General features: G+C 26.2%; 1 protein-coding gene and 1 long non-coding RNA gene across 4 annotated transcripts in view; one reads left to right on the top strand and one right to left on the bottom strand.

Annotated features, from left to right (window-relative positions):
- The first annotated feature begins 4,322 nt into the window (after window positions 1-4,322).
- LOC112603812 lies at window positions 4,323-10,531 on the top strand. The gene is made up of 3 exons (XR_003115185.1): window positions 4,323-4,363; window positions 7,508-7,598; window positions 9,670-10,531. It is a non-coding gene; the product is annotated as an uncharacterized LOC112603812 (long non-coding RNA).
- A 225-nt stretch (window positions 10,532-10,756) lies between these two features.
- LOC112603797 (calcium release-activated calcium channel protein 1-like) overlaps window positions 10,757-14,953 on the bottom strand; it is a 47,675-nt gene continuing 43,478 nt past the window's right edge. For all 3 annotated transcript variants that reach the window (XM_025352559.1, XM_025352549.1, XM_025352567.1), the window contains 3 exons: window positions 14,711-14,853; window positions 13,379-13,519; window positions 10,757-11,721 (listed from right to left, as the gene is read on the bottom strand). In XM_025352559.1, coding sequence (XP_025208344.1) covers window positions 11,233-11,721; window positions 13,379-13,519; window positions 14,711-14,853 — 773 coding nt within the window. In that variant the 3' untranslated portion in view covers window positions 10,757-11,232. The remainder of the gene's footprint in view (window positions 11,722-13,378; window positions 13,520-14,710; window positions 14,854-14,953) is intronic.

Genomic DNA, 14,953 nt, shown 5'->3' with positions numbered 1-14,953 from the left:
TTACACATATAATATTACATAGCATCAGGTGGTCAATTACCCCCGAGTTAAAACAATTACATTATTATATTTACGTATTTACGCAACAGGCGACCTTCAAGAAACGAGCAAGTTGATCTATTTCATCCCAAGACAGTCATCTGCATAATATTATTTAACGTCAGTGTGTATGCCTACATGATTTCTTAAAACCAAATAATAGTTATTATCATATCAGTGTCGAAGCCAACATTTTTAATATATCAGGAGGCGTAGAACTCGTCTCTCTATAACTATATTCAATAATAATTTACTGTTAAAATGTAATCTAATTCCAATAATAATTAATAACAACTAATTAGGTATAAAGTTAAAACTAAATTATATACTTATAATATAGTTACGTTTTTGAAAAAAATAATTTAAAACTGAAAATCTATCGTCTTTGATTGAACAATGGTTTTTAAATAAATTCTCAAAAATTTAATTTACACAATACTATAAAGATTCTTATACCCGGCAATATTTAAAAAATAAATGTTTTATTTTATAAATATCAAAAATTAATCATGTTTGATACGAAAAGTAACTAAACTTGGGATTATTGGAAAACTTCACATTTGGATTTTTATGAAATACTCAAAAATTTATGAATTTATGTAATCTTCGCCTAAGTATTTGTCATTATTTATTGTGTAAAACGTAAGTACCTAGATTTTATTTATGTATAGTTTAAATAATTAAAAAGACATATTGAATCAAACTTGAAGAAAAATTATTAAATTTTTCTTAAGCTATATGACCAAAACAGAACCGGTGAAATATGTTGTTGTCAATAATAGGACCTGCTAGAATCAGTACTGATGAAATAAAAAAGGTTCCAAAAGGGTGTACATACGATTGCGTATAATAAAATTTAAATACGCTGCACCTGCCTAAATTTAATGTAATGTTACTGTTTTTGTAATCGTGAAAAACTTATTTAAATATGAATATTATTGATAAAGTTTGAGAAACATTATTTTAGCTATTATTTCAAGTTAAATATTTTTCGATAAGAGTAAATATCAATTATTATATCAGATTATTCAGATTTCCTGATGTGTAGTACTTCAAAATGGTTACATTCAAATTTATAGTATACGATCGATTGTCACTAAGGAAGTTACTGGTATTAATATTGTATTTAATTCATTTTTTATTTAATCATAGAGAATTCATTAAAAATTATAATATCAGAACGTAAAAACTTCACGTATCTAGGTACTACGACCGGCTACAACGTGTTTGGGCACTATTTTTTTCTGATTAAACCTGTAACACGTTTGGACACTATATTATAGTGGCTACACAATAGTACATATAAAAACATATTTTATATAGGTACCCAAAGTGTAGACTTTTTTTTGATAATTGCATAAGTTAGAAATCATAGTATGTTACGAGTATAAATTAAAACTAAAAACCTGTAATAATGAAGCCGTAAGTGCATCATATCGACGGCGCGGCGCGTACAAACTTTAACATTGTACATCGAAAAACGCTTCGACGCTGCGTGCAACCATTGCATGGATGTGAAACGGAATTTAATACGATTATTAAAGTGGACGGTGATTAAGTGTCACAGACAATATCGAAAATACATCTGCAATTTCCAGACAAATTAATTTTTATTTTAACTTTTTAATTTATCTTAAGCCCTAATCAGACGTTTGTCGAGTTTGATACAGTGCACATTATGCAAAACTTTCATTAATTAATAATAATTTGACATAATACATTTTTCACTTATTTCAATAATTATAATATTTTCTATTATTGTGTACATATGACTAGCATAATATTATACTTCACATATTCCAATAAAATCATCATAAATATTATTAGTATCTATTACAGTATAACGTATTATGTTAAGTGTCATGTATGGCTTATGGGTGATTGTAAATTCTATCGGATTTTAGGGTTCAATTTATAACATGTAGTTTCAATTGGTACTTTTTTTTTACCGAAATTTCTTAAGTAGCGCTCTCCAAAATTATTAAATGGTGATTCCTGGCTTATACACTCGACACTCATACTTCTTAAAGAAGAGAATATACTTCTTTCATCTTAATGTCCAAAGGCGGCATCACGTTAAATATATATTGAGTGATCAAACACTAAGTGGATTTTGAGGTGTATTCGAGTTGGTTTGGTTTCTAAGTTGTTGAGAATACCATATCTAAATTGGTTTCCGAGTAGTTACGAAGGATATAATATCCTAATTTATTTTCTGCTTGTTATTTTTGTACACAAATCGTATTTATTTTATAGTTTTTTCAACGTTTTATTTTATTGAAGTAAAAATGTATAATTCATATTATCTATTTATAAATTGTAATCTACATATTTATTTATTTTTTAATTTGTTCATTTTTCTTTTTTTTATATCTCTTTGATTGCTGGTTCTATAATTTTTTCGTATTTTGAAATTTCACGTATATATTAAATTAGAACTTATTTTAAATGATAGGAAATATAATAAATTAAAATCAGATAAATAAATAAATTATTAGATGGCATTTTGCCTTTTATTAAAATCTTTATAAGAAAATAATTTGGGATTGTACATTTAGAATTTTGGAAATCAATTCGAATATTAATTTTTAAATATGAGAACTAATTTAAGTGTTTCAGATTTTGAATACTGTATGTCTCAACAGATAAAAATGCCTAAAAGTGATACACCGATTACGACTTATTAATAGTATTTGTTAAATTTATAATATTTGGAATTATAAAAATAATTAGATTTCAGTTAGTTAACTAACTTTTATTCGTTTTTGCTGTTTTTGCTTAATGCATTGTGAGCTACAATTACAATGACGGCTCTAATATCTACCAAGGGCATGTAGTAAAAAAAAAAAAATAACTGAATTAATTAAAATAATAATTTTTTACTAAGTACACGAGTTATATTAAAATATAGTATTACGTTAATCATATAGCTATATTATAAGGACAGTATTACTTAAAGTTAATGAAAATAAAAATAGTATCGTAGAGCTTTCATCAAATTTACAACGTATAGTTCCAATATAGATCTTATCCAAAATGTTTATTTGATAATCTTAGTTATAAAGTAATAAACTCAACAAGAAACTTGCATCGAAATACTATTAGAATTTACACGGTGTATAACTCTATCAGATGAACAACATTTAAATAAAACTATTCTCACATTATCAAAGTGTGATAGAAAATGTTGACAAAGTATTTGTTATATCCTACAGAGCTACAGCTTGTAGGTTGCTTCTTGTCTAAGCATAAATTTATAATTAATTAATTTTAAAACTTTTAAAACTTTAATGGTATCTATAACAATAAATCTATGATATATTATTAGAATAGACGTATGATTATAATAATAAATTTATGGTCGTTTCAACAATCAATTGTTGTATGTATGTAATCGTTTTTTACCGATATTTTTAAATAGGTTTATTTAACATTTTATCTATGTTAACATTTTTATTTAATATGACGGATATTAATAAACGCAATATATTTTAATAAAAAATATTAAAACTCACATGCATATTATATGTTTTAACAGCTGCAATAAAGAATTTACGGAAAAATATAATTATTATTATTCTCTCCTAATGTAGTGTACAGGATGATCAATTTAATAAAGAATACAAGACACTCATTGTTTTAAAAACTATTAAAATGTTTGAAAATATTTTTTACTTAATTTTATGTGATTAAAAATTAAAATTTTTCTAAAATATATAATATATTTATTTTTTTATCGTTACCATTTTTGATTTTCTATATTTTTTAATGACAACGTGTGTTTAAATTCCTTAATTTAAGTGTTTTTTTAAATAATAAAGAGTATCTTATTCATTAAATGAATACATTTCGTATACTTGTACCATATTACGTGTCCATGTTACGGTGCATCATGAAGCTAATTTGCTGTTGATATTTATTATTGAGAAATTAAAACATCAACCTCTAAACATGATGTATTATAACGGCGAATGAACAGCGAGGCATGGATATGACGTACTTATTCTCTGTATAAATAATTAAAATTTCAAATTTATGGTGGCACACATGTATATATATATTTAAGCCGGATAAGATGTTTTTTGACGGTAACAGCTGTTTGTGTGCTGTTTGTTGTATATATACATTATACATATTATACAAATTGAATCACTAAACTCACGCCCACCTCCAAATTTACCTTTAGTAATACATTTATTCGAATTCTAGTTTTTGGAATTTTTAGTACGCTCAAGGATCATATTAGTTTAAATATTTTAATTTTTGTGTATATGATATTAAGAAATGTGTTGTGGCAGTACAAACTTTTTTTTTCAAACAAGAGGTATTTTTTTTGTTTTTTTTTTTTTTTTTTAATGCTGATTCATTTATAATAATACATTTTGAAGAATAGATAATATCTATTAGTAGATATTATCTACTTTCTAAATGATTAAGTTTTTTAATTTACTCTGACAATTTTAAAATTCTAGTAAATAATATTAATCTGTATCAGTAACTTATAATTTCTAAAAATTGTTCTATAGTGACAGAGTTTAATAAGTTTAGTCTGTAAGTATAATAGATTACATATTATTATATCTATTATTTGTTTGTAGGGACCATTTTTTAAAACAATTTTCCATAGTAGATATACCAGGTACCTATATGTATACATTTTAATAGCTCAGAAACAATACTAGTTCATGGTATTTCAATGTCAATACATATTATTTTTTTTTTTTTAATCATCGCCTTACAAAATAAAGCATGCATATCACTAAAGAATACTATACTACTTAAAAGGTTTAATAAAACTCGAATATTTGAAAATATAGCCCTTACATAATATATAAAAATTAAGAATTTTAATAAATTACGAGAAATATAAGTAAACATACTTGAGGGAATCGCTCAATCTCGCCCTGTTGACAGACAAAATATAATATTTATATATTATAAGACTTGAGTTTACACGGCGTCATTTTCTTCGGTAATTTAAAAACTTTTACAATTATTATTGTCTCGTGTAATTTGAGTGTAAATAATATGACACTAAATCGACAATATTTCATAGTGCGCAGTACGCCTATTATCGTACTATATATAAATACATAAACACATACATATATTCGTACAGAGTGCCATGCAGTATTTTTCCACTGAATTTTAATTATGTGTCAAGTTGGACAGGAAAACTGATAAATTGTAGTACTGTTCACGGTGGGTTTCTAAAAACAATGAGTTATCTTATCGATGTTCTACTTATAAATACTATATTTTGTCAATCAACGAACTATACAGAGAAACTTTTCCAAATATTTAATTAAAATTTAAAATTTTTGTAAATTTTTATTTATTATGTAAGGTATATATTTTTAAATATTATTAAATAATCATTTATATATTTTAAGTAGTATTGTTTACTGTACTGAAAAACATGTTTCATGTTTTTGCAAAAGAAAATCGACCTTTTTTACTATGTATTAATTATGCATATTTTTTTGAAAACGTTAATTATAACGAGTAGTGTTTCTCAGTTATTAAAATGTTTATATTATAAATGATAATTCTTAAAATTTGTTTTATAAAAATATAAAATAGATGTAATATTTATTATTCTTAGTTAGGTTGTATTTTATTATTCTAATTAAAATTTTTAATTTGTCATAGTTCCCATATATTTCAGATAATATATCATCATGAACTTATTATCCTTGATACGAACATATAAATAATTAAAAATTTACTAGTTCGAATTTTGATTTTGATACTTTAATTTATAATACAAAAGAGGGCAGTTCCCATTTGCAAAACTGTAGTTTGTACATTGCTAGGAGGATAACTTTTTTGAAATATTGATTTATCTAAATCGAAATTCAAATGAGTAGTTTCTAAGTTATTTTACTTTAAAACTTAAGTATCTATTAAGAATAATACTCTTTGATAACTGTAGGTTTAGAAGATTATACGGGGACTGTGATAGTATTCTTATTGTATAATAATTAATATTAACTTTAAACAGTTTTATAATTTGTAAACGTTTTCCATGTATAATAAGGATTTAGTTAAATATATAACGTAGTATATTTTAAAATGTATGTACAATCCTTATTATAAGGGCTATTATCCTTAATACACATAAGGTTTAATAACTCAGAATTACTTGCTTTAATTTCTAAACAGGTGCATAAATACTTTCAAAAAAATAAATATATTTGCTTTGAAATTTACAATAAAAAAAAAAAAAAGTGGTTTTTATTTGAAAATAAAATAAATATTTATATTGCTAAAAAATATTTAATAAATGGTATAGAAACAAAATTCAAGTTATTTAAGAACATGGACTTAATAACTACTGTATATAAAAAAGGTAGACAAGTGATTACCGCTCCGTTAAATATTAGGGGTTCAGTATATCACTGAACGGATGTATTAAATTATAATTCAATGATATACCATTGTATACAAAAAACGAATCTAGGAAAAGACGACCTGTTAGTCCTTATCATTTAGTAAAAATAGTAAAATTTATGTTTCTTTATACTTCTATTAAAATTATTTATTTCAGTGTAATTTAGATTTAATTTTTTCCAAAAACTTTGTATTTATTATTTTAATGAAAATAAATACAATTTATACTATATTATATTATTCTTATCAACTTTTATCAATATCACCTTACAGTAAAACAAAGTGAATAAGTTCATAGTTTAAATAGGAAATATATTAAAATTAATGAGTATATGCATTTTAAAAATATTTTTTAAAGTAATATTTATAATATTTATAAGTTTTAGTTACCAACAATAATGTATTTACATTAGTCATAAAATGTTGTTTACGCATTACATGCTTACGATAATATTGCTATAACTTACATTAGAGTGGCTGGATAAACTTTTAAGAAATTTGGGATACTAAAATTATAAATTATTACATATAATAATAAAAATGTTAATGGCAAGTTGTACATAGTAGGTTTGAGTTTTTTTTTAATAAATGGTAAATCATTTTATAACTTCTCATTAAAATGACAATCTTTAAAGCAACATAGTAATTACGTAAAAATATGAACTAAATAAAATTACGACGCTACAAAGTATAAATATTAAATACGTACAAAACTGTTAGTAGTTTTCAAATTCACGTACGACTCATACTGTCGGCAAATAAATGCGTACTGAATACTGATGTATGAAATAATAAACGGGTATGATAGTAAATGAATATTTATATTATATTTCGTAATCGTGGTTCTCAAAATTCAAAAATCATAACACGATTTTTCTTGACTGTAAATTAATATAGTCCTAAGCAATAAGTTGGCTAAATTTAGAAAGTGATTTTAAATGTCATCGTCAGACGTTCCGGCGTTCGTTATCAAATATTGTTATTATAATAATTAATATTTAGGAATAGATTTTATTCAAAATAAATTCGATAATCTAGTAAGTAAAAGCATTATGAAAACAATTTTAAATTCCAGGACATAACTATATACATACATATCTAAAACCGGCACAAATCGGTGTCCCAAGAAACTTTGTTCGGGAAATCCGGGACGAATGGCCACCTTAGTAAGTTACCCTAATGTAAATCTTACATTATATAGTTACTTAAATCTGCGTATATCGATTATTTGTTATTATTAATTAATAGTGAATACATTTTTTTTTTTTTAATGTAAATGATTTTAAAACCTAATAAGTAGTTTCTACTTTCTTAGTTATTAAAATGTTTATAATAGGGATAATAATAGTACCTAATTAAAATGGTTTTAGTAAAATATAGATTAGATTTTATATTAAATTTAATGGTTATTATTCTAGGATAATTTTAAAAATAATTTTTAATAGATATTTAAATATTTTGGGAATATTGAATGTATAATCGAGTTATAATTAAATTATAAGCAACATCGTTAAATTCATGCCTCCTACATAAAAAGATTTTTATGTTAAATGAATGTAAAAATAATATCATATTTTCCCGGCCGGGAAATACCGAATCCATTTATCGTACTTTGTGCTATATGATCAAAAATATAATTTATTTTAATAAAATATAAATACAAAAAATTATGAAATACGATATGTTTATGAAAATAAAATAAAAATATTTTTATGAAGAATAGGTATGAATTTAACGGTGTTGCTTATAATTTAATTAAAACTCAATTATATATTTAATATTTTGAGTATATACCCCACTATCTGAGTTTAAAAAATTATATTTGTGAGTATTAAGTATTATAGAGTACGATAATGGAATCTGTATTTTCCGGCCGCCGCCGACAGCCATTGAAGTAAGATAACCGAAAATTACTATTATTTATTTAATCGATAAATAACGATATGTTAATTATTTTGTTATAATTTAAAAACATAATCATTCGTACTTCGTAGGAACCTAAACTTTTATTTATTTTTTATTATTATGAATTTATTGTACTTTATGAGATCATATTTTTGACTTATTTTTAAATATTATCTTTTTATAGATATTATGAATCTATTTTAATTGTTTTACAGTATTTACAAAAATATGTTATTAAATTTTGTGTTCTAAAAATTGATAAAATATAGTATGAATACATATAATAATAATAATAATAAAATAAATGCTATATTTTCGGAAAAAAATATATCAACCTACTATAATAACTACTAAAAGTAAAATAAATAACTATATAATAACAGCTACATCAAAAAAAAAAAATAAATATACCACTTGATGATATAAGCTGATATCCTCTTTCGCTCAGAATCGTTTTTCGTATACAATGATATATGAAAGAATTCAAATTTAACAGAAATATAATAGAGACTTAATCACTACCAAATGCACAGCAAAGCGATATCCAATTACTTACATTTTTTTAGTTATAAGACGAAGTATAAAAATGTAATTACATTTTATTTACATTTTATTGTATTTGAGGATTAAAATGTAAGGAATTGTTTGTTGCACTCGACTCAGAACCGGAAAACTCTGATGTTATGAAAAATAATTAAAGATGAGTCCATTTATGGCATCCAATTATAGACATTTTTTTCTTTTTATTTCGAGTGATTATGTCAAAAAGTTGAAGTAGTCCAGCTGTGGCGGTAAACACTTGAATTTAGTTCCTTTCATTCATTTAGACAAAAACATAATAGTATTATTTATTAACTTTTATGGAAATCGCTGAAACTCTCTAAAAATTATTTATCCATGATCGTCGAGTTGATAAGAATTATTTTGAATTTTTCCAATATTACGTCTATATTTGTGATATAGTGTAGGTATACAAATATTTAGTATAGAAGGAGTATACATGGTTGAACAAAAAAAAAAAAATTAAAATTTAATAATTGTTAACTGAATTTTAATTGTATACCTAGTTGTTCATTTTGTTGTTAAAATAATAATAAAAAAAAAACAAAAACAAAAAAACCTGATAAAATATTATATTGTGTATAAAGTTTAAATTTGACACACAAATCGATAGTGATAAAAAAATATTTGGATACATTTCTAAAAAGAAATACAAGAAAAAAATACATTCTTACAGTTAGAATATAATAATTATTATAATATAATACTAGTTGTTATCAAACTATTTAAATAAATAATTTTGTCGTACAACATTTTGTTAACCACTTCAAGGTAGGTATCACGTTTCTTATGGGTTCGTGATACACGCAGTGGCGGCTATGCAATGATCAAGGCAATACGTTGGATCAAAATAATATTTAGGTAATGCAAAACTTTCAATAACGGATAAATCCAAATAACAGACACAATTTCAGCGACCAAGAGTATTCGATATTTTGAAGTTTCATTGTATCGTGCAATAATATGACGAGCAAATATGGAGTTAGATATTTTTGTTTTTCGTATCGACCTGTGGCAATGAGTATATTATTCTGTCTGTATATTATCTAAAAACAACCATGCTGGTCGGCATTCGCATAACACAGCTGCGAGCGTAATATTTTTTAATTTCCTCAATTTTGAGACGTAGCCACCATTACGACTGATTCTCATATTGTATTCAGCTGATGATCGATTGACAATCAAAAACCAAGGCTTATGCAGCGGACTTGCTTCCACGATCAGCAGCATATTGTAATATAACATACATCATATAGGGCTAGGTACAGTGCTGATCAATAATTGGACGACAGAGAAGCAATAATTGGTTCGTAAAAAAGCCGATTTTTTTCAGGAGATACATTATCATAAGTAGAGCGAAAAATAGAAATGAATATAATACTAATATGACAGTACAAGTTAAAATAGTTATCACTAGATAATAGATACACACGTACCTAATATTTCTATCACACGTTGACGACCGACTGAAGTGGAATTATACTTTAAAGTTTATATCTATTATCTTTGAAAATAATGATAGCTTATAATTATTGCGATGTAAGGTATTGTGAGTAAGGTATTTTTCTAAAAATGTTAATATTGTATATCTCAAAATCACATTTTTTACTTATCAGGTATTGCTTCATTGTCAACTATTATTATACATTAACATAAAATATAGGTACATTTTTTTTTCAATTGGACGTGCGCGTGTATTATAACATATAATAATAATATATAGATACGATATTTCGTTTATAATATAAAAATATATATGATATATTGCGCGGAATGATGTGTACAATAATAATAATAATAATAATAATAATAGTGGTGATATGTACTACTTCTACTAATGATAATAATAACGATTATAATATTATAATAATTTGACGACAATGGTAAAATAAATTATTATTGGATTATTATTAAATAATATAATAACCAAAATTTGTAAGTTCGTGCGTTCCCATATACTCTTGCTACATATAGGTAAACATGCTAAGTGAGGTACACATCCGTTTCATAACAACAGTGATAAAAATATAAATGTTAATAGGTAGGTAGTGCATATTTTTGGCATATTTGCCATATTATAATAGATTTAATTTACAAGAGTTATTGGCGCACAACGTCAGGTGTTTCATATATAATGATTTCATTTAAATATTCGTTTAGATTTATTTCTATTCGTTATATGTGTGATGGGATTTAATAGTCCCTATTGCGGTAGTGCACCGGAAATACAATGTTATGCGATTGATATCGCGAGAATGACTCTCGCGAGAGTGGGCATATTTTCTCGTTGTTTGAAAATAACGCGAAAACTACCGAACGGCCGGCGAGCGCGGATCAGACGACTTTCGTGGTGCCGGCCGCGTCCAGTTTCTTCTTCATGGCCTCCAGTTCCTTGATGTCGGACACGGTGGACTTGCACTTGTACACGACCAGGTTCCGGTAGAAGTGGAACACGAAGAACACGAATATGACCAGCACCGGTATGACGATTATGGTGGCGGCCATGGCGGCCCGGACCGAGTGGTCCCAGAACTTGACCCAGCACAGTATGGCCACCTCGACCAGGAACAGGAACAGCCCGAGCACGGTGGAGAACGCCCAGGCCAGCTCGACGAAGCCGCGCATGCGCTCGTGCGGCGACTCCTGGATCAGCTTGGTGCTCTGCAGCTTGCTGATTGCGTCCACGTTGGGCAGCAGGTACGTGCTGATCATCAGCGCGAATATGTGCACGGCCACCAGCACGGTGGTGCACACCGCGAACATGATGAACAGCCATTCGGGCACCATGGTCGGCTCGTTGATCTGCAGCTCCACCATCGCAACCTGAAGCGCGCAAAGGGGGCGTATAGTTGAGGGCATAACAGTATCATTCGTTAGACGTTATGTTATGTTTAATGCATCGAATGCGTATAAATTATAATTTTTTTGTTTCAATGCATAATTTGTTTTTTTTTTTTTTTTCAAAAACCATCCGCTCAACAGTTTGCTGTTAAGTCGTCTCAAACAACAGTGATCTGCGATGATTTGAAATTCGTACAAACTAAAACTGTTTTAATTTCAAAAATTACAAAACCTATTTTTGCTTTATATAAAAGGTTTAACAATATGTATGCGTTTGAAAAGCACACCAGCGGACGCGTAAAAGTAAACATAATATCAAAATCGAATTACATTCAAAATGAACCTCGTCGGATTGTCAGAGAAAAATTATTGTTTCACTTAATTATACAAAAAATATAAATGTCATGTAAAATGTGTTGGTTTTAAATTATTATTCAACCTACATTTTCCCGACAACACTTCGCGGCACACCTACGCACGCATCCGAATGGGTTGTTTTCAAACCGATAATTATTTTGTTTATTTGATTCGAATTTATATATTATTACAGTATATTTAGTTGCAGCAGTTTTCGAGGGTTCAAACATATTATTATGTTATGCAATGGTTCAAAGTGAAAAATAAAATAAAATTATATGATATTTCACATTTATGACCAAATGAGAATTTCTAAAAAATTAACGAATAAAGGTGTGTTCTACATTTATTCGACTATAATACTCGAGTATCATTAAAAGAGACGCAAATAAAATCGAGTAGTGTGTGTTAGTTGGCATACGTAACAGGCGATACATCTACTTGAACTTGAAAATTCTTTCAAGTTAGATGTATATAATATATACATTATACATAATGTACAAACATGTACATAAATAATTTTCTAGTTTAGAGAGTTATGATAAAAAATAAATAAAATTTAATTCAATAATAATTTAAACTAGTATTTGTTTCTGTTTTAATTTTCGTTTTTATTATTTTTTTTTTTGCAAAGAACTATTAATTAAATTGTATCACAAAGCGCTATAGTATATTAATTATATCTATACAATTGTAAATTGTAATATAGGTTGATCAATTCAATGGAAATAATTGTATCTACTCAATTTTTCAATTATGATTTTTTTTATTTAAAAAAAATAAATAAATAGTTATTGTATATTTTAAAGTATTTGTTACATAGTACACAAATAATTATTTATAACAATATCTAATTGTTTTTAAAAATATCTGATCATCTATAAATTTAAATACTTAAAAATTAGGCAGTTAAATCGATCATAGGAAATACCTATTTTGTGTGTACCTATTGTATAATTATAATATAGTTAGCTAGGCTCGGATTCTATGTAATTTGCTAATTATTATTTAATGCGCATACAAATTTCAGAGTAATCTATACATTAATATTTTTGATCCATCAAGGATTCCAAATGTAAAATTTTGTATTGCATAATTTTAGATTTTAATTGCCATTTTCCTGATGTTATTACAATTTTACAATTGTGTATTAAGCTTAACTTAATTTGTCTTTTTGCAATATCGTAAAACGAATGAAAAATAGTATTGTAGTATAAATGTTACTGTGTTTAAAATTTAAACAAGTTAAAAACGTCATTTAAATATTATAAACCATGATTACCATCGCAAATCCAGATAATAGTTCAGATGTGGTAGCTGTAGCTTTGAGTTTTGCTCTGCTCATGTGCAACCTCCTCCACGTCAAGCCGTCACTATCTTCGTATGGTTCTCCATTTGAATTTTTTGGCCCAGAATTATTGCCCTGTGAAAAAATAAGAAATACATTAAGTCATATACCATTATAATTAAATAAGTAAATTGTATGTGTATATTATATAAATGAAAATTGAAAACCGTATATTAATTTATACGAATACAGTAAGGTAGCACAAACACATTATTCGTGACTATCACATATGAATATAATAATGATTAACTTTTTAATTTTATAGATTTACGTTTATTAATTTTCTGTGTAATTTATTTCAGAACTACGGTTCTAAGTAAATGTATAATTTGATTTGGATAATAAAAATACCGTTAAAATTCGATCACTAGGTAAAGCTAAAATGCAATAGTTAATGCTAGGATTTTTGTATTTAGTACTTGGTAAAAGCTGAAAAATCATAATTTTATCCACACTTTTACTAAAAAAATTGTTTACATTTTAAAATGCAGAATTGGTAAAAACTAGTTGATGCACTTAGAGAAATTTATTTCAATATCGTGTGTTTAAAATACAACAACAAGCATACGTCAAACTATTATATTCATTTTTCATTCAGATGGACAAAGATTTTTAAAATAAATTATTTATCTTTTGTATAAATTATGATTTAAATGACTGTCAGTAATTTGTTTTAATCATAATTTAAAAAATATGTATTTTAATAAATACATTTATAATTTAACTTTAATTACGTATAACTTACTCGCAGTTTAATTATTAGTATATTGAATTTGTATTTAAAATAACAATTATTAAATTAAAAACAACTTATTAAACAAATTATATTAGTTTCCTGTTGTGAATATCTGCAGCGGTTATTAACACAATTAGTATCCTAGGATGTACTCAATATTTTTAGTAAATGCTAGAGTAAAATGACGATTTTTAGCTTAATAGTAAACCTAAGCTTTATCAACAGTGATCGGGATTTGATGGTATCATAAACCTTTGCATCGATCTCCTAAATATATAATGTTGTAACGAAAAACCGAGTGAACACCGTTTTTCCAATAGCACGCCTTCTATTAATGCAACAGTGTTGGAATTAATGTAAGAAAAAATAAAAGTACAAGCGCGTGTAGTTCATTCCATGCCCACTAATTTATTGTCCATTTTTTTTCAAACCTTAACCGACATTTCGTGAATATTTAAATACGCGTTTCTATAATATTACGTATGTTTATGTATCTACATATGTAAATACCTTATTATATAAATTCTTACCCTATTGTGTTTGAACGAATTTTGTTGCCACATATTGTTGTTGTTTTCTATCATCATTTTGCAATTGTTGACCACATGCTGACAACAGCACGTGTTTTGAGTTGCCAAAGAAAATTGTGAACCACCTAATGGGCTGCAAGTGCCTGTCGGTTAAAAAAACGCAATCAATCGATTTTTAAATGGATGAGCGCGTTCGACTGTTGGGTTATTGTTTCAAATTTATTTCATTCTCATCGAGTATTT

The sequence above is a fragment of the Melanaphis sacchari genome, unplaced genomic scaffold (assembly GCF_002803265.2).
Source record: "Melanaphis sacchari strain LSU unplaced genomic scaffold, SCAv2.0 Contig0_pilon_pilon, whole genome shotgun sequence".
Lineage (NCBI taxonomy): Eukaryota > Metazoa > Arthropoda > Insecta > Hemiptera > Aphididae > Melanaphis > Melanaphis sacchari.
Note: the sequence above shows the minus strand (reverse complement) of the source record. Positions and strands in the feature narration are given on the sequence as shown.